Source organism: Halichoeres trimaculatus, unplaced genomic scaffold (genome assembly GCF_033239565.1).
Source record: "Halichoeres trimaculatus isolate MK-OKI-2021-1 unplaced genomic scaffold, fHalTri1.1 fHalTri1_scaffold_11, whole genome shotgun sequence".
In the NCBI taxonomy this organism is placed as follows: domain Eukaryota; kingdom Metazoa; phylum Chordata; class Actinopteri; order Labriformes; family Labridae; genus Halichoeres; species Halichoeres trimaculatus.
The window spans coordinates 22,303,262-22,327,309 of record NW_027437189.1 but is presented as its reverse complement, the minus strand read 5'-3'; the positions used below and the strand labels follow the sequence as shown (position 1 = coordinate 22,327,309).

The 24,048-nt window shown below is 42.4% G+C and overlaps 1 protein-coding gene across 3 annotated transcripts in view; it reads right to left on the bottom strand.

Moving 5' to 3' along the window:
- Positions 1 to 12,885: 12,885 nt before the first annotated feature.
- Positions 12,886 to 24,048, bottom strand: part of huwe1 (HECT, UBA and WWE domain containing E3 ubiquitin protein ligase 1) — a 38,736-nt gene continuing 27,573 nt past the window's right edge. For 2 of the 3 annotated variants that reach the window (XM_074681656.1, XM_074681657.1), the window contains exons 62-82: positions 23,821 to 23,945; positions 23,508 to 23,728; positions 23,008 to 23,399; positions 22,152 to 22,815; positions 21,319 to 22,036; positions 21,122 to 21,213; positions 19,828 to 19,984; positions 19,590 to 19,722; positions 19,200 to 19,402; positions 18,868 to 19,106; positions 18,074 to 18,176; positions 16,707 to 16,856; positions 16,352 to 16,597; positions 16,155 to 16,272; positions 15,927 to 16,067; positions 15,555 to 15,842; positions 15,265 to 15,370; positions 14,916 to 15,033; positions 14,262 to 14,443; positions 13,824 to 14,014; positions 12,886 to 13,740 (exon numbers count right to left, since the gene is read on the bottom strand). In XM_074681656.1, coding sequence (XP_074537757.1) covers positions 13,638 to 13,740; positions 13,824 to 14,014; positions 14,262 to 14,443; positions 14,916 to 15,033; positions 15,265 to 15,370; positions 15,555 to 15,842; positions 15,927 to 16,067; positions 16,155 to 16,272; positions 16,352 to 16,597; positions 16,707 to 16,856; positions 18,074 to 18,176; positions 18,868 to 19,106; positions 19,200 to 19,402; positions 19,590 to 19,722; positions 19,828 to 19,984; positions 21,122 to 21,213; positions 21,319 to 22,036; positions 22,152 to 22,815; positions 23,008 to 23,399; positions 23,508 to 23,728; positions 23,821 to 23,945 — 4,690 coding nt within the window. In that variant the 3' untranslated portion in view covers positions 12,886 to 13,637. The remainder of the gene's footprint in view (positions 13,741 to 13,823; positions 14,015 to 14,261; positions 14,444 to 14,915; positions 15,034 to 15,264; positions 15,371 to 15,554; positions 15,843 to 15,926; positions 16,068 to 16,154; positions 16,273 to 16,351; positions 16,598 to 16,706; positions 16,857 to 18,073; positions 18,177 to 18,867; positions 19,107 to 19,199; positions 19,403 to 19,589; positions 19,723 to 19,827; positions 19,985 to 21,121; positions 21,214 to 21,318; positions 22,037 to 22,151; positions 22,816 to 23,007; positions 23,400 to 23,507; positions 23,729 to 23,820; positions 23,946 to 24,048) is intronic. The other variant, XM_074681658.1, reaches the window with a different exon arrangement.

The following is a 24,048-nucleotide window of genomic DNA, read 5'->3' as shown; positions in this document are numbered from 1 at the left end:
GAAGAGAAGAGAAGAGAAGAGAAGAGAAGAGAAGAGACGAGAAGAGAAGAGAAGAGATGAGAAAGATAAGAGAAGAGAAGAGAAGAGAAGAGAAGAGAAGAGAAGAGAAGAGAAGAGAAGAGAAGAGAAGAGAAGAGAAGAGAAGAGATGAGAAAGATTAGGTGAGAGAGACATACTCCTTTTACACCTGATTCTAAAAATAAACCTAAAATAATTATAAGCTAATTGGGGCAGCACGGCGTCCAGTCAGAAACGACCATTCCCACTGAGCGGCTATGCTTATCTTTGTGCTTCCCCAGCAACTTGAGGATGCCAGTTTGCCCATCTGCCATCGGGGCCTGCGTCGATGCCAGGCATGCAGACAAAAGCTCCATCAGAGCAGACAGCATGGGAATAATGATGGATGAGGCTGGTTCAGATAGGTGAGAACCAATGCCATTATCCTCAGGGGAAGGCTGGATGGCTGAAGAAAGGCTGGTGGGGTCAGCGACACGACTTTGACTGAGATGTCTGGACTTATAAACTGATGGGAGATCAGAAGACATGGTATTATCAGGAGATAGCTCTCTTTGTTTGCATTTTTATTGAGGTGGTAATTTCCCACTGTCTTATGTTTCTACTTCTTTTATCTCTATAAATTGCCTCTATATGTGTCGAGCAGAGATATACAAACCTGTATTTGGCCCTAGCGTTATCTGTATAGAAGGACAGTGTGGCTCCAGTCTGAATTGGATAAGATACACACGTTCCTGCCTCCATGAACAGTTCAGACTATTTGACTTATTGCAGTGTAAGGAGAATGCTTACACCGATATCCTAAGATGAACCTATTGGCCTATTAGACTGACACAGTAACCTCAGAAGTGATAAATACTGAATACACAGTGGGTCTGTTAGAACTGAGTTTGCATTACATGACACATCCATTGATGAGATTTAATTTATTTCAATTGAAGCCATCTTTCTCCTAAGGTTTCTTCCTCAAGTGGTCAAGCTTCCTAAAATTACCTTAAAGGGGACATATCATGCTTGTTTCTCCTTTTCACTATGCCAGACTAGGATACCTGTAAAGCATTTCTGCCCTCAGTACAAGTCATTTAGTTCCTTCATTTCCCCACAATAGCATTCTCAATATCCTCATTTTAGGCCATTCTGAAGATCTTGTTGAAACGCTCCGTTTCAAGAATGACCTCCAGTAACTTCACAACGTCACAGCCCTTTGTGCTCTGATTGGTCAGTTCTATCAGAGGGGCGGAGGGGGTAGAGCCAGAGGGCCGTTTTTGCAGCATGGCAGTATTTACAAAATCGCCACGTTGAATGGAGCAGACCGAGCGAGTTTGCTGTTTGCCAAAACTTCACCGTAAGGCATTGATAGCACTAATAAAATGGCAGAGTGTAGGATACGTCCTTTTGTATTGGACCTCGAGTCAGACCCGGACGGTTCTGCAGCTCAGGAGGAAGAAAATCCACCTGGACACAGATCATCTCAGGACGCTTCAGTGTGGTGAGTCAAACCAGTACTGGACCTTGTATAGTTTATACGTTTATACTTGGCTCTTGGTGGGTGTATCCTCAAAAGGTGCTGCTTTATCAGATTACTCCAATAAAAAGAAAGGATCCTCGTGTCGTCACGAAGGTCGAAATCTCGAAGCCAAATGTCAATGACCTATTTTCAGAGGCATCAAATCTCGTTCTAGGATATCAAAAAATATACAATATCTCATTTTGAAAAGTCAGGGGGTGAAAGGTCTTGTTTTCAAATGTATTATTTTATATATAAGTATTAAATCATGGATCAGCATGATATGTCCCCTTTAACATTCATGATCTATAGGTCTCAGTTTGCCTTGCAAATGTTTTCCAACCTTTACAATGCAGTATTTTTTTTTCTTTTTTAGTCATATTACTCCTGTTGGCTGCGAGCTAGCATAACTGACTAAATAAAAAAACAATAACTTCGTTATTTTTTAAGGGAGGGGAGGATGGGGACTTTTACCTGATAAATGTGTGTTAAGAGAGAGCTTTAGAGAAGAAAAGGTACGCAGTAATATTCCTCCTCTCAAGTCATTTGCATGGAGGAGAAAGATGGGCGGTATTTTCTTCGACCGTGATTATGTGAACACATTCATTAGCTAAGCAACTAACTGTAGCATCGCGGTACGTTGGAGAGACTGGAGAGCCGTGCACCTGACTTGGCATGTTAGCAGAAGCTAATCACGGGTATTTCACACATACCTGCTCAAAACACAGCCAACTTGCGTCGCTCTTTGTCCCCAGCTGCTTTACAAGTGCCCGAAAGCGAGTGAAAGTGAGCCAAGCGTCACCCCTATTAAGTAAAAAGCCTTTTCTGCTTTATTTTCCCTTTTGTTGTCTTTTCCTTGCTCCGTGCAAAGTCCACTAACGTCTAGCTCAGGATAGCTTCTCCCATTCGCTAATCAACACTCAAAGTCACGTGCGCGTTGTGATTGGCGCTCTGTGATTGGCTGAGGTAACCACGCTGACTCTCCGCCCAGAAACGTCCCAATGCAACCAAAATATAAACACGCTGGCTGAGGGGAGGGTGAGGTAGACGCAGGTACTGACACGCATGTGTAGAGTCCCTTAAATGGCGATTGAGGGAGTATTCCTGTAAAAGTTGGCACTTAATTTATTTTTTAGGAAAATTCTTTAGTCTTTACCATCAAAGCTTGTAGAAGTCTCACTCAGACTGATCAATTCAGTGTTAATAGGTAGTCATACCGGTCTGATCGTTATTACTCATCACTGTTTAAAGACACTGAAGCTTAATGACAAATTCTCCTCTTGGAAGTCCGTAATATTAACTTATATAAGAGGAGACATTTTCCTATGAGCTGCCAGAACCTCCCACAGCGTCCCCTGGCCAAGCCCTCAACTCAGATCCATTCATCTGTAAGAGTCCGTCCTTCTTGCCCTTGCAAAAGCTATCTTCTAATTTTCCTTCCCCCCAACTTGAGTGTAGGTGAGTCAGCTGGCAGACTGGTGGGAGAGATGGAGTGATATATGAGGAGGGAGAGGGGAGCATTGAGTGAGAGCCAGAGAGGGAGAGACAGGGGGGAAGAGACGGATATGAATGAACAACTTAAAGTCTGGAGTTGCAGGAAAAACAGACGCAGTCAGCAAAACACAGATGGGGAGAAAGAGAGGGAGCGGGAGAGAGACAATTCCATCAACTTAAAAAGCAAATGGATGGAAGCAATATAGTAAATGGCTACAGCAAGGGTGTGGAGGTTTAGAGAGAGGGGAAGAGGATGGAGAAGGGAAGTGTGCCAGATTGAAGCAGTGTGCCAGAGGATACTGTGTTGGTTTCTCAAATAGATATAGACATGTGTCCGAGAAGTGTGGACAGTGTCGTCATGCCCTCAAAGGCCAAAAGGGCCATCTAGAAAACAAGTTCCAGTCAAATCAGGCTGCAGGAAGACATGGATGAGGTAAAAATAAATTTTAAAAAAAGCAGTAAGCCAAGAAACCTAGCTACAGCCTGCAGTAAAGGAGAACAAATGGTTCGCTCCCCAGGCAAAATGTGGGAAATACAAACCTGGATGTAAATGTGAAAGCATAAAAAATGTCCATGGGGAAAGTTAAGAACTTTCTGTCCTCTGTGTATTTTACAGCAAAGAAAGAGACGAGAACTTAGAGCAGATGGATAATACATAAGGATGCAGAAAGGAAACAGATGGCAGAGGACAAGCAAACTAATGTTCCAGTTTATGAGAAATCAGTGATCAGTTTTAAAGTTCTGGCCAGTAATATTTGGCAAAAACAAGGGCTGTGTGGCATAAACAGGCCATGAGACGAGTACAGGAAAAAAAAAATCCTGCTATTAATGAGGAACTGAACAACCTCTCACTGAAAAGTCAGAGCCTCCTTTTATGTTTAAAGCTTTTTATTTCAGCCATAGAGCAAAGACATAGAGCCAGGATAAACCTGTGAACAGTGGCACTCTGGAGACAACCCTCTGTGACTTTCAGAATATTATGTTTTAAAACTGTTCTGCAGGCATGTTTTTTCAAACACACGAGCTAGGAAGACAAAAACATGAACACTGGAGTGAACACAACCATCAAATTGGCCTTGTCCCAGCAGATATGAATGCAGTCAGAAATAGAACTGACTCTGTTTGGCCTGTTAGAGAGTGAGGGAGGATAGTTAAACAATCAAACAAACAAAACATGTTCAACCACTGATACTAAGAGGCAGGAAGCACCACAGAAAAAACAATAAAAGAGCCAGCTCCCAGTTAGTACAGAACAGACGCTGTATGAAGAGAAGATACAGACAAATTATCTTGTCAGACCATTACCATCAATCATACCATCATGGAAATTTGGTTTAGAAATATGACATAGTGGTTCACCTTTTTTACATGAATATATTTCATGAAAAAACTCGACCTCATAACTGTTAGCAATGTAAAGCTAGCAGTTAATGTAAGGTGTAATTGTGTTAATCTACATGATAGTCATCATAATTGTGGTCTTAACCTCCTAACCTCAGACTTCTGTTTTTATTTAAACTGGTTCAAAATTCACTTGCTTGTTTCAGCCCATTCATTTATTTCCTTGAAAGTTTGAAAGTTCAAAACCCTTTAAGTGCATAAAGTGTTAAAATCGGGTTAGGTTGTTTTCAGTCATGATTACTTTTCAAAAGTGTTCATTTTTTTGTGTTAGAGTTGAAAGTAAGAAAACAGATTCACGGTGTTTATTTAAACAATAAGTTTTTCAAGGAGAGTTTGTAGTAATTCAGGGAGTTAGGTTTATATTCCCCAATCAACTTCACTCTGTTAATTTCATACCATTTCAGGGTCAGTTTCTATTTCTGTTACTTCCACTGAGAGGTTTATTGGGGGGGTGTCTTTTGGGCTTACTCCCATTGTAAAAAAAAAAAAAAAAAAAAAAAAACATCATGCCCATCAGGTTGATTGATTAAGAAAGTCATTCCCAAAGTCTGGGTCCTGACCAAAGAGTGGGTCGCCAGAGATTTTTTCATGGGTCACCAAATTAGTTTTCAAAATGGTTATATGAAATTCATGCTTTCCTTAACCAGAAGAAGTCTCCCCTCGCCAATTTGTTTACTGATGATTGGCTCCTCACACTGCCATGCTTGTTATGTTTTCATTGTGAAGGGTTACAATGTTTACTGAAACTGGAAACATGTAGTTCTTTTTCAAAAGTCTGAAGCCATGAGCTGGCGCTACTCAAACAACCAAAGCCACACCATCGTATGTTTCCTACTGTTTTGTAGCACTCAGAAGAAAACGCTGTCACTGTGTCACAATCACACATATAAAAGAGCTGACCCATTGATTACTTTGATCGTTAGTTTCCAAAAGAAAGATTTGAAGTCAGATTCAAAACCCCACATCACGTGTTAATATCTTGTCCTGAATATCACATGACTGGGATACAATCCTGAAAAGCAAGCAGGCCAACCCCTGTAGTAAAAATGCAAGTATTTTCAGAGTTTAAGCAGAAAAAAGCTGTAATGTATTTGTAAAATATGTTAGACCTGTTAGCTGGTACAAAAGATATAAGATGATGCAGAAACATGATTAAAGCACAATTTCTGTCAATTGTTTTACATATTGGACATATTTTGGATTGGGTCGCCGTGGCTTGTTCCCCCCAAAAAGTCGGTCACCCGAAATTCTTTTGGAAACACTGTATTAAGATGTCCATAAGTGTAACTGTGTCTGAATGGTTGTTAGTCTCGTGTACATGTAGGCCCTGTGATAGGCTGATGACCTGTTCAGGATGTACCCCCACCCGACCTTTCAGTGTTAATGTATCAGCTCTTATGTGGTGTAAACTGTTAACACTGCACACTTGCATTGTTTGAATACACAGCTGGTCTAGATCAACTGGGTGTTACTTTTAACTGCTATGAGAGTTGCAGCATTTCTGTCATAATGTGAAATATTTCCTTTTTAATAAAAATGTAGACATGTTTAAAGGGGACATATCATGCTGATCCGTGATTTAATACTTCCATATAAAATAATAAAGTTGAAGACAAGACCTTTCACCCACTGAATTTTCAAAAAATGAGATATTGTATTTTTTCTGATATCCTAGAACGAGATTTGATGCCTTCATGACGACACGAGGATCCTTTCTTTTTATTGGAGTAATCTGATAAAGCAGCTCCTCCTCTGTGAAGTCAGTTAGTCACACAACCGCCACCGAGGGATACACCCACCAAGAGCTGGGTATAAATACAGCTCCCTGCTATCTCTGGCTAACTTGACTGAGTGCTAACACAGTGAGGAACTGATGGTAGAGGCGATCTTTAGACTACACTTTCAGCATGATGGATAAAACAGACAGAGAAAAGTGAAGGAGCAGGATGCAGCCCTGTTATAGAAATAGTTTATTGGTGGAGTCTGCCTATATTTCCATGTATAAACTATACATGTTACAATACCGGTTTGACTCACCACACTGAAGCGTCCTGAGATGATCTGTGTCGAGGTGGATTTTCTTCCTCCTGAGCTGCAGAACCGTCCGGGTCTGACTTGGGGTCTAATACAAAAGGACGTATCCTACACTCTGCCATTTTATTAGTGCTATCAATGCCTTACGGTGAAGTTTTGGCAAACAGCAAACTCACTCGGTCTGCTCCATTCAACGTGGTGATTTTGTAAATACTGCCATGCTGCAAAAACCACCCCCTGGCTCTACCCCCTCCGCCCCTCTGATAGAACTGACCAATCAGAGCACAAAGGGCTGTGATGTTGTGAGGTTACTGGAGGTCATTCTCAAAACGGAGCGTTTCAAGGAGATCATCAGAATGGCCTAAAATGAGGATATTGAGAACGCTATTGTGGGGCAATGAAGGAACTAAATGACTTGTACTGAGGGCAGAAATGCTTTACAGGCATCCTAGTCTGGCATAGTGAAAAGGAGAAACAAGCATGATATGTCCCCTTTAAAGACTTAAGTGTTGAGTGTACTCTTGTTAGTGTTGTGGGAATGAAACATGTCTAAGACATCTTGCTGTTCTTGGTTTGTTCTTTATTAAAATAAAAAAAGGTTTAAATTAAGGTTAAAATTGAAGTCCATCGTTTCACATATTTGGAGGGTCAGGGCCAACGATTCCACAACAATGTCAGTCTAACATATTTCAAATCTTATATCAGATACACTGAAAATCAGTGTCTGTTCTGGCCCCAGTTCTTCTTCTGCGCTGAAGCTTTAAAAGGAAGTTGAAAGTGCTGACGGGCGAAATGCATTGAGAGAGATGAGGACGCGCTGTGGGACACAGAGACGGATATAGCTATAGCTAAGGGGTCAGGAAAGAGAGGAGATATCACAAATCTTGCAGGAAAAATAGAGAGGTGACAAATAACAGTGCCAAAGATAGAAAAAGAGTGTGAAGTGGGGAGTCTAGGTGGATTAACAACTTCATAGCACCACAGGGCCTCCCTCTGTCTGCCCGGCCCTCTGACTGCACGGCCTCTTGGTTTGCAGTGGTGCCGGCTTTTGGAGAACCATTGATCCCGTTAAAGTCATTATGTGGTCAGAAGGTCAGCCAGCCGTCTCTGACCTGGCGTTAATCACTCGCTAAGTGAAGGGAAATGACTCTGATTTAGTTTCCTGCCATGCTCAGAGTAGCCTGGCTGACTGATATGACCAGCACTTCACTTACCAGAACACATCTCATTAAGCATATTAACTGCATGTTAGGAGCTGTGAGCCAGCCTCTGACATGTGCATAATATGCCAAAGGTTAGAGCCCCCACAGAGATGAGTTGCTTGTTGTTAGCGGAGACTCAAAATGAGGGCAGTCAGTCAGAGGGGAAATGGCATTTTGTTATTTACGCACACTCAAATTTTCTTCACTGATATTCAAATAAGAGCTTTGCATGGAATTTGAAAATGCACAAACACTGTGCCACTTTGTTAAAGCAAAGGAATGACTGTGACCTTTACCACTTTACTGCCTTTTCATTCCTAAAATGCTTCAGAAAATTTAAAGGACCTCTTACTGTCCTTTATTTTTATGACAGTGCACAATGAGGGACTTGCATCACTAGAGGATTAGCATTTTTAAAGCTGCATAAGGATAAAGCCATAAAAGTGTCACAGAGATGAGATCCTTTTCACGGTGAACATTAACCCACGATATGTGAGATAAATAAGCGGCTTATTTTAGGTGGTGCCATCAGAAGCTGCCGCTGCCGCGGTTATTGCCTCCTGCTCCTCCAGCTCTCTCTTCAATATTGCTTCTCCAAATGATAACCTTCAGTAGCTGGTGATCACATGTAAGATGACAGGGCTGAATTTCATGCAGTGGATTGTCTCCTCCAAAATGCCACAAGATGACCACTGCTGCGCCACGAAAAGGAGGTGACAGAAAAGTTTTGAAGGGTCTGGGGCTGAAGCAAGCATGTTGCAAATAGAAAGTAACCACAGATGCTCCGGAGCGCAGAGGTAATGAAGACTTTGACCTTTACAGAAGACAGACTGTCACTCCTGGTTTGGGTCCAGACGCGGCGGTATAGGTGCACAGGCTTGTGACAAAAAGACCACCTGACGTGCACCCATCTGAGCCAAACTGCACCCACGGCTCACTCTCTCTTCTCCCTGCTAATCAAAACACACACGTACAAATATTAAAGGAACCAAATGACAATCCATATCTGAAAGATTCGTCTGCCAATGACTCCTCTGTTACAAGCGAGCAGACAGGCACTGTGGTTCCTGTCCTCACAGGCGAAGCAGAGATAGCAGCCTAATCAGGAGGTGATGACAAATCCGACAGATTCACAGGAGCACATAACACCCTCCCTAACATCTCAGGCTGCTGTCAAAACGGAGGGCTGCTCCTGTCCACCTTGATACATCAAGCTTCTCCTTATATAATTTTGGAAAACACAGTTCAAAAGTCATGACAAAAATCTCTAGAGTCAAAAGGTATATTGAAGTCAAAAACAAAAACATATCAAACAATATATCGCCATACTTTGACCTCTGATACAATATGGATAATTCAACTCTCAATATCAATATTTCTGTAAAAATAAATATTTTTAATTTAGCAGAGTTGGAAGTAAGGGATGCATAGTGGCGCAACGGGTAGCGCAGCAGCCTCACAGCAAGAAGATCACGAGTTCAATTTCCAGCTTGGCCTGTGGGCCTGTCTGTGTGGAGTTTGCATGTTCTCCCTGTGCATACATGGGTTCTCTTCGGCTTCCTCCCACAGTCCAAAAACATGCTCATCAGGTTGATTGAGCACTCTAAATTGCCCAAAGGTGTGAGTGTGTGTGCATGAATGGTTGTCTGTCTCTGTGTCAGCCCTGTGATTGACTGGCGACCAGTCTAGGGTGTACCCCGCCTCTCGCCCAATCACAGCTGGGATAAGCTCCAGCCACCTGTGACCCTGCACAGGATGAGTGGTTCAGAAAATGGATGGATTGAGTTGGAAATAAAATATTACTTCAGCACCTCCACTGCAGGAGATGGTGCTAAAGAGCTACTCCTCTGTATGTTGTCATATACCGTATAACAATAGAAATATAATTTCAAAGTATATTCAAAATGTTTTATTCCTAAACATGATGATATGGGTTTTACTGCTGTAGATATTGAAGAGAAAAAAATCAATGTATCATGGTATCGGGATTTTTTGGTTTTAAACCAGGGTTTTTGGGTTAAATTTTTCTTTTTCAAATTTAGGTCCTTCATTTTAGTTTATTTAGTTTTATTTATTTGTTTATTTTATTTTATTTTATTTTGTTTATTTATTTATTTATTTATTTATTTATTTATTTATTTATTTACTTATTTTTTTTGGGGGGGGGGGGGGGGGGCAGCCATAGTCTGTAGACTATATTTGCACATGGTCTGGTGTTAAAAATGTAAATTTAAAATCACAAAAATTGGAAATATCAAAGAATAGCAACTTAAATCAAACCAGCACCCCAAAAGTCGTAAAACTATCAAATCATGAGAAAAGCAAACTGTCCTCGCCCCAGAAAATATCAATGATTTAGTTGGCTTTAACTCATTTTTAAGTTTAAACTTTACAGTGTAGTAGACTTATTAGATAAAAAACATTCTATTTTTTTTTACACAATATCAAATTTTTATTTATAAAAAAAAAAAACATTGGTTACATTTATCAGTTTCACCAACTGGCCATGTCTTTCACCCAATTATTTCTTTGCAACATTAGCTTAATGTCATAGTACCTTAAGTACTACTATTAATAATAGTAATTTTGTTTTCAAGTTAATTGTATGTTTGTAACACAGCATTTGACTTTCAGTATTTCAAGAAGGAAACAGTTATTTTCTATCAACTAGTTTTGACTTAGTTTGTCTTTTTAATTTTGAGCAATATTGTGTGATTTCATCAGCTTAATCTCTATTTTTCTTACTTAACTGTACAGAATATTTCAATATATCACAATTCAGTGACATCATGACATATTATGATAATACTGTATGTGATGTTTATTGTATCATGAGGTTCTTGCCAATACTCACCCCTGTGTCAAACATATATGTGGATTAGCAACAACTGATGGAGATCCGTTCTATTCTTATTCTACTTGTAACTGATTAGGATTAGCTTTCAAGCCTCAACCTTTTCCTGCTGGTTCTGCATAAAACAGGAAGAAAGGGTTAGGCAAGTTCATCAGCGTTCTTCAGTAGAAATATCTCTTTGGCTAATTAGAAATAAACCATTTACTCTAATGAACTGATTTTGTCCTCTTGCCCGTCTGTGCTCTGCACTAAAGAGGCCCTTTTTCATTTTGCTCAGAGGGAGCTGTAATATTGTGATTTATTCCGGGGACACTGAAGACAGCAGCAGTAAAATGTATTAGGCTGAGAGCTTTCTGGCTCATACACAAAGTAGTCATTATTAATGAACTCCACCCGACTTCATTTTCTCCTTGGCTCCTCTCTCGTGAGTGGGCATCACTAATCTATGTTTACCACCTACAAGTTTTTATTTTCCAAGTGGTTTCAATGGCAGATGCTGTCATTTAAAGGCATTCATGAGCCAAGCATCTTTCATATCACAGTGAAGAGGGGGGAAAAAGCTGAAACACCACAGTCTGACAAATGTAGAATTTGTCACACTGTTATTCAAATGTAGGCTAAAGGCATTACTTGCTCCTTACACACAAATAATTTAAATTCTTGAAACAGGCGGTGCAAAATCATTCCCAGAGCATGAAATGCAAATGCTCACAGCGTGACTCTGCTGGAAATCAAAATGTACTGACATGAAGAAAGCATGACAGGAGAACATCCTGCTCACTCTGTGTAGTCGAATGATCCCCACCCAGTGGAGGAGCTGACACGGTGCATTTATTGTTAAGGCTCATCTGATATCTCAGTCTCAATCTGACAATTACAGGATAGACATCAGTGAGAAGGCTGCATAATTTTTGCAGCACAAAAGCACAAATCTCCTGAGTAGCATAAAAGTTAATGAATTTGTGAGGAAATGTATTGTACAATTTTTTAACAAAGCAAATTTCCTGCATGAATTATTTATTTTTCCTTTTTAATTGCAAATCAAGCCGCCACGCAGCAACAGATGCTTACGGAATACATAAATCCAGCATGGCCAATAGAAAATTGCATCTGTGCTTCATACAAGAAGGGGGTAGGGTGCAAATCCTGGCCAGCAAATGTACTGTAAAAACCAGGGCTTACTGTGGGGTCTGAAATCCCTGCATGACAGCAGTGTAATTTCATTTATCATGCCTCAGCACACACCAAATCAGACATGGACGCTCCCTATTCTGCAACCTGTGTGCAGCTTTTCAGTGGGGGTGGGGAAGGGTCAAAAAAGCACCACAGGAACACAAGCAGTGGTGATGGGGATTCGATTTCCACTGATGTAGCATGTCCTCAAGTGGAACAAATTCAGCACCCAGGGGCAGGTACACGGAGATGGATGAAGATACAGAGGGGAAGGAAAAAGAGCGGCAGGTGCAGACTGGAGAGCTGGATAGCAGTGCAGAGTAGAGATAAAAATAAAAAAACAAACTGATATCTGAACTACACACTGATGACAAAGCAAATTAAATATTTGGGTTAGATCACTTTAAGGTTTCAGGTTTTCAACTGGAAGACAAATTCATGGTGAAAGGTGGGTTAAAGTTTTCTTTTCTTTTTGGTATTGTCCTCTTATTTAACCAGACTTCTTTAAAAGTCTTGTTTTTGGACTGAAATACAGCTAAACCCTTCAATACTTACCATTCACCTGTCAATTAGTGAACCAGTTAGCCTAGCGTTCATGCTAACCGGCCACTTGTGTGGGATAGTTTTGGATATTTCCAGATAGGCCTACAAGAAATTATGAAACTCTCAACTTTCTAAACTTATATCTTACCTTTATCTTACCAACTTAACCTGTTTTCCTGCTGACGAATGTTATGCATCTGTGGTGACACCTTGGCAGAGAGGAGGGCTGTGCGACACAAACGAGACAAACCCTCCTGAAGGACCAAAGGTGAACTGCGTCATTGTGTCAAACGGCAACACTTCCTGCGATAGTCCCCTTGTTCTTCTCCCAAATGACTGTTTAAACCCAAAGACCTGGAGTACTGTTTGACAAATATGCTCTAGGATGGCATGAGTCATAAAGCATTAGTTACTCCGCATGTTTCTGTCATGAGTGACAGTTTGTCTGATTCATCACAGGGATCAATGGATGTAAACTGGAATTGACTTCACTTGTCAATCAACAGGGATGAACTAACCGCAGAGCAAAGTGTAGAAAGTGTTTTCTATGACAACTGTTCATACATATTCTATTTTGGTATTCATACAATATCAGACTATCAATTTTGATGAGATGGATTTACCGCATGTGATGTTACAACATGGTTAAAAGAGACAATAGACGCAATTTTATGCATTTATTCATGTAGTTATTCCACTCTGATTCAAAGGCTCAAGGCTGGGTCAGCGATTTAATAGCCAAAAATACTCTAGAATTTATGGTTAATGTTTTTTTCTTAGATCTCCTTCAGGTTTTCTCTTCATTTTTTTGTACCATCCTTCCTTAAAAATGCCACAAAACTTTGAAAAGTGCATTTTCGTGAATATCTCCAAAACTTCTCAAGTTATACCCCCCATAAAAATGTTCCCCATCATCAAGGCTTATGAGGTCACAAATTTGCAACAAGAAACCACCAACATTTTTCCCCAAAGGTTTTATAACCATCCTGTTCAAACAACATTCTCTTTTTTCTTTTTACACAACCAGAGAACAAAAAAAGATTAAACATAATAAACTCCCAAACCTTTTGTACAGAGAAATCAAACTAAATGAAGAAAACATCTCTTATATTAGTCCATGTTTTATCCTCTGAATCCAACTCTTGCATTTGCCATTAAATTGGGAAGGGAGACACAACTGTGTCAATATGAGGCTCTCTGTGTTGTATGCAATGTCAATCAGTCCGTTTTACTTGCTGGTTTTAACTGTTTTACATGGAATAGAAACCAGGAAGTCTAGGCATTTCAACAAGTTATCCAGTAATGTCTATGATAGTGTGTGCGTGCGTTCAAAGGTTATCAGTGTGAGTGTGTCAGGAGTAGGCAAATCTAAATCAAGTGTATGCATGTCCATGTGTGTTAAGAGTCTCATAGTTTAAGCCAGTCCGAATCCCTCTGAGCATTCCTGAATGGCCAACAGCAGCATATGTCTCAGCTTCTCGTAGCTCTCATAAGCTGGAAGGTCCAGCTGGTTAAAGCTGAGGGTTGAAAAAGAAACAAAAATGTTTAAATTATGTTCCTTAAAGTAGAATTTTGCTTCGTATACTTGTTATGTGTTTACCAGGTATGAGCAGATGGCAGACGGTCAGTGGAGCGATCGTCACGGTGGATCTGGAACTTCTGGATGCCGTTCATGCCCTCCAAAGCAGCAAAACCCTGGAGTGGAACCTTGGATGTGCCAGTGACGAACTGGAGGAACTTGGCCCGGTCTGCTTGATCAAAGGAACGCAAAGCTCTCCAAAACCACTGGATCTGAATGAAGAGAAAAAAGAATAAATTAAAACAGAAAAAAAAAAAAAGATTATTTGTCCTTTTTTATATAAATGTTCTTAGTTGTTTGTTAACAGCACAGAGAAAAGGATGGCCGCCTTGTATTGCTTCAAACAACAGATTGTTTCCTGCCCAAACTAAACATGGCTACATCCAGCCATATTTGCTCTCACACACATGTAAGAGTGAACTGTTTGATAAAAATGTGTCTGTGTTTATTTCCTCATACCTGAATGGAGCTGGACTGGTATTTGTGATATTCAGTATTGGCCTTGAGGTCATCGATGTCAATAGTAGGCAGGCCAGAGATGAGCAGCTCCAGCTCCTGCTCAGTGAAGATGGAGATCAGCCTCTTGGGGATGATTTCATAGAATCCCTCCAGGAAAGCTGCCAGCTGCTTGCGGATCGCACCTTGAAAATAAGTAAACATATCGACTCAAGGATCTGTCAGGAGGCTGTGTGAATATTTTGCATTTGGTGTGTAAGTAATATTTAATTAGATATCGAAGTGGCTTCTGTGTCCAATTAAAGCAGCTAAAAATAAAAGCTTTACTGGATTATGTACTTCAACAGCAGCTGGATGGTGCTAGGTTTAATAAATCTGGACTCCCCAGAGAGAAAGCACCTTTGAACTCTCTGCTGCATATTGAGTAGTTGAAAACTCAACAGTGCTGCCACCTACTGTCCTTTTTTTAACCTCTTTCTAGAAAAAATACATTTGATTTTCTTCCTTGCAAGAGCCTGGCCATTTAAAAACACTAATCAAGCAGAGCCACTCACACACAGTCGGCATAACCGATGGATTTACAACTACGTTATTAGTGTTATTTATCTTGACATCTCACAAGAAAACAGTTACTTGTTGAAACAACACCAATCTCACCTGTCATCTTCATCTGGCAGACCAGGTGGACATACTCCTTTTTGTTTTCCTCAGTCACCAGGATATTGGCTCCATTTGGCTTGAGGTCCCTTACTTCACACACTCCAAACTCCTGTACCTATACACACAATGCACAGAAAGACTTAACAATACTTTTACAATATTGCAATACTACAACTATTTGCTCAGTCTGGAGGATTTAAGTACCTGTACTTGTTTTATAAGAAGACATTTAAGCTTTTAAATTTTGAAGACAGGTCACAGTTTGAACAGTCACAAAAAGAAAACATCATAAAATTCAATTTTTCCACTTGAAGCTAACTGAAACATTTAGAGTACAGACACAAACCTCTGTGCTGAATGTCAGCTCATAACCCAGTGTGGACACGTCATTCTCCAACAAGTACACCAGGCCCTGGAAGAATGGGTAGTCCTCGCTCTCCATGTCTGTGTACCTGTTAACCCCGAGAATTACATGTTTTTAATTAACATTTCCACATTTAAAATAATTATAATAAAAGTAACAGTCCAACAGGCTTTCTGATTCTGGCAGCACTTAGTTGGCTGGTGAGTATTGTCTGAACACGTTTAAAATCAACTCTTACATTCGCTGGCTGTAACCACCACTTGCTCACATACCTGACACTCTTGCCCAGGATGTGCTTGTAGAAGCTGCGGGTGAAGTAGCACTCCAATAACCGGTTGTCGTAGACTGCCTTTGCCACCACTCGACCAACAAATTTAAAGTAGCTGAGGTGGTTGGGGTTGCAGTGGGATGAGGGGTTGATGGTGTAGGTGACGCGATCGCCTGGTGAAGTGCGGAACAGGGCGTACATGGGGTTGAACATTTCCCGAGAGATGATCATGTACCATTCCCTCAGCAGGCCACCAGCATCCTGGCCCTCCTCTCCTTCAAACACAATGTATCTGCAAAAGAAGAAGGCAGAGTCAGGTTGAATGATTCCTAATTGAGAGGACTCGCACATGGATAGAAGGACACTGGAGCCTTACAGCCTGTTCTTCATGTCCTCTGGGCTCTTGCGATGCAGCTCCCTGTAGGAGTCCTCAAACACATGGTCCCTTCTCACATGCACAGCCATATCCTCCTTCCTCAGGCCTTCATCCAGACGCTCCAACTCCTGACGGAAATACCTGCAGGAAGTGCCAGAGATGAGCAAATCAATAACCGTAAGCTCATAAGCTGTGTGTTAGGGAAGAGGGTAACTAAATTCTCCATACTTTCGCTTCACGTCAAAGTCCAGGATGCGTATGTAGTCAACCAAAACTGCAAAGGGCCCATCAGCCAAGTGAGTGGTAGACTGGCGCAGGATTTGGTTAAGCACTGTGCGGTGAGTTTCTGCAAGAAAGAAAAGAAACTGTTTAACACTTTTACACATGAGAACAAAGCTTTATTATTCCCCTCACTTTAAGCTCACCAGCAAAGCGGAGGAACTTCTGCGTATCTGGTGGCAGATTTGAAGAGATGTGCATGGAGGATGGTTCCCTGGAGAAGAATGGGTCGAGGGATGAAGGTGTGGCTGGTGTTAGGGGTGCTGGTGACAGTGGTGGAGGCTCATCTTTGATGTGAGACAGCTGGCTCTCCCTGGTGTCCCTCACAGGAGGTTTGCTCTCTCGCTCCGTGGCATGGACCAGAAAGAAGGCCTCCACAGCAGGCTGGAGAACTGGGAAAACAAAGGACAGATATCACTAAAACACTGCTTCTTCAGTGGAAAAAACTACAGTTTGAAGATCAGTTTGAAGATAGTAAAAACACTATTTTTCTTTCTTTACCCAGTACAGCATGCTGGTCATGGGACTCCTCCAGCTCTTTCAGACACTCCCCAAGCATGTCCCAAAGTTCATCCAACAACAGCTGCTCGCTGAGAAGTGGGAGATCTGGAAGTCTCTCCTCACTTTCTGATTGGCTGTTTCCATCTTCATCTGAAAAGGACATTTAGTCAGAGTCTGCACATAAACAACTCTCTACCTCTTCTCCCTGAGCATTGTGATTTTGTATTGACGGACACTTTTGATGGTAAAACTAGACTAGAGGTACTGAGCTGATGGTCTCTCCAAAAGGTTTTAGAAAGCGGTAGGGGAGCAGACCATTGCAGAACAAAAAAAAGGTTTGAAAGAACAAATACTTGATGACCAATTATTTCACTTAATCATGAAGCTTTCAGTTGAGTGGAGTGGAAGAAGATGCTTCACCTATGATTTTACATGTTAAAACAAAATTAAGAGTTTAACACCAGAGCCTCAAAGCTGTTTAACATATTAAATGTAAAATTGTGTGTGCTTATTGCCTCAAATCAGGGTCAAATTCATTTTTATTATCATGCCATTGGAGCTAAAGCTTAAATGCTACATCTAAAACTTCCATACAGAGATTCATAGAATAATCAGGAGCTATTTTCAGTGGGATCCAACAAGTAGTAATGATGGAAGTGGCATAATAAAGCTTGGTTTATGCTAGACGTGTCTGGGCTGGACTCCTCTGCATGGTTCTGTGCAGACAAATGATGCCATCACCCCCTTGCACAGACAAAAAAATTCTGCAATGGTCATATTCCAAAGTTTTGAACTTCCACACAGACAAGAGCTCCTAGTCTCCAAAGTACAAAATCGCTGGTATTCATTTGATTCATCACAGAGCTTTCAACGTTATGAACCTGTGATGAACAATTCCTGGTGTGAATTTGCAGCCACAGTCTGTAGAGAAGAGGAATAGGTGCAAAAGTGTACCACTTTACTCTAGTTTAGTAGAATACATCGCCCCCGACAGTGTGGGAACAAATGCCACATTCTCTTGTGCTGATTTTGTGCGTCATGCTCATCCCATTATGCCTGTTACTTTTAAATGATCAAAAGCATGCACACATATTTTAAAACCACGATGGAGAGTATACATGCTGAAATGTAGCACTAATAGGAGAAGACAACACTTAAAGTCAAAGCCAACAGCATGAGCAGCACTCGGGCAGTTGATACAATATTTGAAGATGTGGTTCCTGTTGACTCCTGTCTTCTTTGAACTCTTAATCTTTACATGTGAATATATAAAGCTGACCGGATGTGAGGGTCAATTATGACGAACCGGGAACATAAAAAACACAAGTATTTGTAAGTGTCATTTGTATTTTTGAAGTGAGCCATACCCAGAGGTGCAGGATCCTGCTCCAGAGGAGATGGCTGGTCCACATCCATTGGAGAGTCATCCCTGTTGGCTGCCTGTGCTTCTGACATTGACTGAACTTCAGACTACAAAAAACAAACAAACCAGGAAGGACCAGAGAGGCACATAAAAAGGATTAGCACAAAGAAAAAACAGGAAGAATAAGTAGCTAGTTTTTTAAGGGGCTACAGTAACCATCTTGACTGATATTGCCATGCATAATGACATTCCCCAATTCACCATGAGAGCTGAGTGGAATTTGAATTGAGGAGAGGGAGGGAGGGCCAAAAGCATGAAGCCATGTCCACCAGCATACAACATTAGTGAAACGGATCACAACAATTTGGAGCAGGCAGCACATTCATGTTTCAACCATTTTTTCACTAACAGCTGTAAATGCAAATGCTAAAAATGTGCAGTGAAAACTAACATGTCTACCTCAGGTGGGAGAATAATGTCTAGCTCGTCAGCAGCTGTCACTATGCACAAAAACTAAAGCAGCAAGCTATATGGTGATAACTACACTGTGATGCATTGCTCAGAGATACTGTACCAAAGTCTGGTTCACTGGGGTTACAATGCAACTAGTGTCCAACTAGTGTTTCATATTAAAAAATGCACAATGCCAGTATAGAAGAAACTAGGGAAGACATAAACCATGTAAGAAATCATCTGACATTAATGGAGTATTACTTCATGAGTATACAGTCTGTTTTCAATTAGTGTATTTTAAATTGTGCAGTGTGTATGCCTGCTGTCATTGCAGCCCATGCTAACCGTAGCAGCAGCAGCCGTGCCAGCAGGGGGAGCAGCACCAGTGGGGGCATGGGGGACAGCCACTGACGATCCTGCAGCAGCAGCGGCAGCAGTAGCAGAAGAGGCGGTTGGTGGGGGTGCCTGTTGGAGTCGGCGTGCCCTTTGACCCTCTCTCACCATCTGGATGATGGCGTCAGCCTCAGCCTCAAGCTGGCGTACCGCAGCCTGGATACTGCTGGCTGAGCCCAAACCTGTGGAGCCTGATCAGAGATTGACAAGAGGGCTTTAATCATTTTATCCAACATCAGGATCTTGCGTGCATCAAGAACACTGCATAGCTACCACTTGCGTACCTAATCGGCCTGTCTGTTTTGCCTTTTTGTTGGCGCGACGCGTGTCCTCACGGAGCTGGATGATGACTTGCAGCACTCGCAGGAAAAACTTCTGTGTTGATGTCTTGGAGGTTAGTGAGCTCATGCAGGGGAGCTGGAGTTCTCGTCCCCCGAGAGTACGCTTCTGTGCAGCCACAATGACCACACTCTCCGCCCCATCAAACCTGTGCCCCAACCAACAAATGCAAACCAGGTAAAGGACATTGTAGTGGAGAAATATGCGGTCATGCAAGAATGGGCAGCTTCATAACAATGTAATGCCACAAGGTCAGCACAACAAGTCCTGCCTAATCTGCCCTAGGTGTTGAAAACCCAACACCACTGGGCAGCCTGCAGCTGTCACTGGCTAACCTGCTGGTCATCTTGCCCTTGAGTCTGGCTGAGATGGAGGAATCCTCAGGAGGAGCATCTGGAGAATGTGAATCAGCTTGTGCCCGTCTCTGCTGCTCCAAGTTGTATTCTCTAAGTTCAGCCAATAATGTGCCTGTGAAATCAGAAAGAAAATGTTTGATGGTGTGGAAGAAGAGAGAACTGTGTTTGCTTAAACAGAGAATGAGAATAGGATTCTGTGTATCTGCCAAGCACTGACCAATCTGTTTACACAGAGTGTATCCAAGATGTCTCGCTCCGCTGAGCAGCAGTCTGAGCACAGTGTCTCTGGTGGAACCATCTCCTCTGGATAACTGCAGCAGAATATTAGCTGCATCTTCCAGACCTTCCTCTGAGCACGAGTGAGATGTCAACACCTTGACAGAAAGAGGAAGAGAGAGATTTTAGGACATGGGGCAAACAGATTATTTATCAATCACCACGACTTAAAACTCTGAATATAAGGATATTTAAAGGACACTTGCTACCTAAAGGCAACTGCCTGCTAGTCTCATAGACAAATCAGCACATCCAAACGTTCATGCAGCATGATTTATGTTTTTCATCTGTGACTCATTTCAGTTGAAGGCTGACAATGCTGCTGTTGCTTTATTCTGATTCTTCAGGCTGCTGCTCTCTGAAGTCGTTATGGGAGCGTGATCTGGAGGTGAGGTTTAATCCTGCAGACCGGGAAAAGATTTGGAGTGGGGTTTTTCCTAGACGTACCTCAATCTCTGTTCATGAATAGAACTTCAAATGTTTTCACTGAACCTACTACACATCTGTTTCGGCTCCAGAAAATGTTCCCGACACGTCCAATCTCTGTTATAAATGTAATATACGTAACGGCACATTTATCCACTTGTTTTGGTCATGTGACTAAATTCAAACTTTCTGGAATGGGGGTTCACTGTAATCCAGGAGGTCACTAGCAAACAGTTTTTGCTGACTCACTCTTTCTCTGACACTGCATCTCTGTTAATAACTATTTTGTTTCTGGCTAACAAATGTATTTTGATGCTGTGGTCTACTCCCCTACTTGTATGTGCTTTTTGTTTACCTGGCTTCTGTCATCTTTTCATTTTCATCTACTCATTTTTCATGTGTATATGTACAGGGCAGTGCTCGCTGTTAGTTTGGGGTGGGACTTTATGTTTTGCTTTGTGTTTTGTTTCATTTTGTTCTAACATTTGTGTTTATAAAATAATAATAAAAAAAATAATTAAAAAAAGAGTACTGGAAAAGTGATAATGAAGCCTATTAGGTTCCTCCAGCTTTCATAATATTTATATTTCTGTAGTTAATAATACATTTTGTCATTTTTGACTTGAAAAGTACCAAAGACAGGACGAGATGTTCTCAAGATAACACTCACAATTCAGGCTTCTTTGAACTCTAACCCATGTGTTTTTGTTTGTTCTTAAGTGACCCTTTCCTAAATCAAGATGCAGATTTTTTTAAATACATTTTATGATAATTGAACGATTGAACCCTTTTCAACTTTTTGCTAATACCTCAACAGAGAGTTGGAGCTGTTTTTCCGTCAGCCCAGAGGAGGCTATCTTGCTGTCAATCTCTGTAATGCTTCCAGTGGATCTCTGTTTCCCTGTTAGGCAAAACACACCAAAAATAGTTATATAAAACAATTTAAATCAAAACTTTTGGATTTAATAAACTGATAACATGTTAAATAGAAATCCACAAACACTACCTGTAGAGGTTGTTCCAGTGGACGTGGGTATACAGATTGTTGTAGAAGATGTCTGAGAAGCTGTTACTGTTGTCCCTGAGGATGTACCCTGGGATGCAGTTCCCACAGAGACCCCTGAGCCTGCCACAGTGGGCTGGGTTAAGCCTGCTGAAACCACGCCTTGTGATGTGATTTGGGCTGTGGCTCCTGAGCCGGTTGCCACATTGGGGTTGGCAGCCTGTGGCGTGGGGTGACCAGCAGGCACCTCGGTGGCCTTGTTGTCTGGTAGGGCTATGGATATGAGGGAGAGCAGGCGCAGCAGCTTCTCAGTGAGCAAAGAGCTCCGTCTGATTACTGGATGAGACAGCATGTTCATCAGCTGGCCCAGAGGAGAGGTCTCCAGACTAAACTGAGCTCCCTCAGCCTCTGCACTGCCCCCAAGAGGCACCGTCTTCATAGAGGCTTTGCCCTTGCGGCTGACATTCATGTTGTCCAGCTTGACCAAAAGGTCCCAAAAATCAGTGGAGATTCCCAGAGACTGGAGAGCAGCGGCTGAGGAGCCAAATGAGTTCTGGGTGTTGGAGGCATTGGAGCTTGGGTTGCTAGATTGCGACCCTGACCTGGAGCCACCACCTCCACCCACTCCCCCAGAGGTCACTGCACAAAGACGAGAGTCCAGATCAGAGGCAGATGCTGTTAGATCTTTACAGCGCTGCTGTGTGAAGTGGCTGGGGAACACCTGTACAAGGACAAGAGATGACAAGGATTTCAATTTTTACAACCCAAATGATTTTTCCTCCCATTTATAAAACTCTTCACACTGTTATAATGTTCAAATGTTACCAGAGTCTCACCTTAGCTAGCTGAATGAGTGTGTCCAACACATGTCTGCAGACCACTGGTGCAGCCTGTGGGTGGATGTGGACAGTGGAACCTCCACCTCCAGCACATGTGACACCAGCAGCAGTGCCTGATACTCCTCCTCCAAGTGTTCCAGATCCTGTGGCGCCCCCAGCTGAGTGTCTGTCAGCGTGCTTCCTTCCTGATACTCGCTGAATCTGGAAAATGTTCGTCCGGCAGCCCAAGGCTGCGTCCATTGATACTGAGAGCCAGGAAAGCTGGCTGGAGCTGCGAGACTCTACCCTGTTCAGTAGCTCTAACGAAGAAGATGAGGATGAGGAAGAAGAGGAGGATGAAGAGGAAAGGGAGGAGGTAGTTGAGCCTTTTCCTCCGCAGCCTCCCTGGATGCTCCGTTTGCCTCGAGAGTCTTCCAAACGTGAGGTCTCCACACACACCTCACTCTCACTGCTGCGCTGGAGGATGGATAACAGGCTGCGAATGACCCACCCACGTGTCTGGGAGTGGTAGCAGAGGTTCCTGAGCACACGGTGAAGACGGCTGGTGTTGAGCTTCGGTTCATCCACAAACAACAGAACTAACAGGCAGGACAAAGCCTCATGATCCAGCAGCAATCGACCACGCAGTCGCAACAAGGAGTCAACATTGGAACTGGAGGGTCTGGGGAAACACACGAGTGACATAAATTTAGTGTTTCATTGGTCAAATATTTAAACTCATCAAGATAACCTAGGAACCTGAGTGAAAACATTTAAGATGCCATAAAATCATACTGACTTTAATTTTCATTTCACTAAAAAAGAAAAATATCTTCAACTGTCCTGTCAAATTCACAGTGGAGTTTCATCTTACCTGTGGTTTGTTCCTCCTCCCATCTGAAAAGTGCCTCCTCGCTGCACAGCCAGTCGAGTGTACTGGACACCACGATTGCTTCCTAACCGACTGGTGAATGCTGGTGAGCGGAGGATGGCTGATAGGGCTGATGAGGAGCTGTGGCCAAACAACCTCTCGTGCATCAGCTGCCTCTGGCGTGCCTCTTGCTCTCTACGCAAAGCAGCTGCTTCTGCCGCAATGTCAGGGGGCATGACAGCCAACACGCTGTCCTCCATGTCCTCTAACACACTACGCCGGAGCTCTGAGGGAAGCGTCTGGATAAAGGTGACAGGATCCAGAGGGGTGTCTCCCTGTGAGGGCTGTTGGGCAAGCTCCCTGCGCTGCTGCTCTGCTCGTTGTTGGGCGAGAACCTAAAGCAACAAATTGGATGCTGTGTTAAAAGAACTGATTAACCTGAATGATTTCTGGGACAGACAATTCTGTCTGGAGTAATCGATGATAGCTTTAGGGCCTCTCACCTCCTCCTGGATGGCAGGTGGCAGAGCAGCAAGAAACTCCGGGCTGACCTCTGTGACCCCTGGGCCTCCAAGAACAGGGGCAGCAGTGGAAGGCAGGGTGGTGGCAACAGGAGGACGGGAAGGTGGCCTAATGCCAAGCTGATTTTGCAGCACTTCTCGACGGATGTCCTCAGGAAGAGCTGCCAGGAAAGAGGGATCCACACCCTCTGGCAGGCTGATGCCTGCAAAGATAAAAACATCAAAACAATTAAAGATGGGTTTTATAAGAAAGTAAAATATTAAAAACCAGATAAGGCATGGTAATTTTTCTGACCTGCAAGTGGATCCTCATCCTCATTACTGGTGGATGGGAGTGGCTCTTCCTGGATGGCCTGAGACTGGCTATCAGCACTATCACTCCTGGGCATTGTCTCCCCAGGTGATGAGACAGAGGTGGAGCTGTTGGCATAAAACACAATAATGAAAACATTGCATCTATAATAACCTGAACAAAACTGGCAAACAAATATAAAAACTGAAAGCAAGTTGAAACACTGGGAGA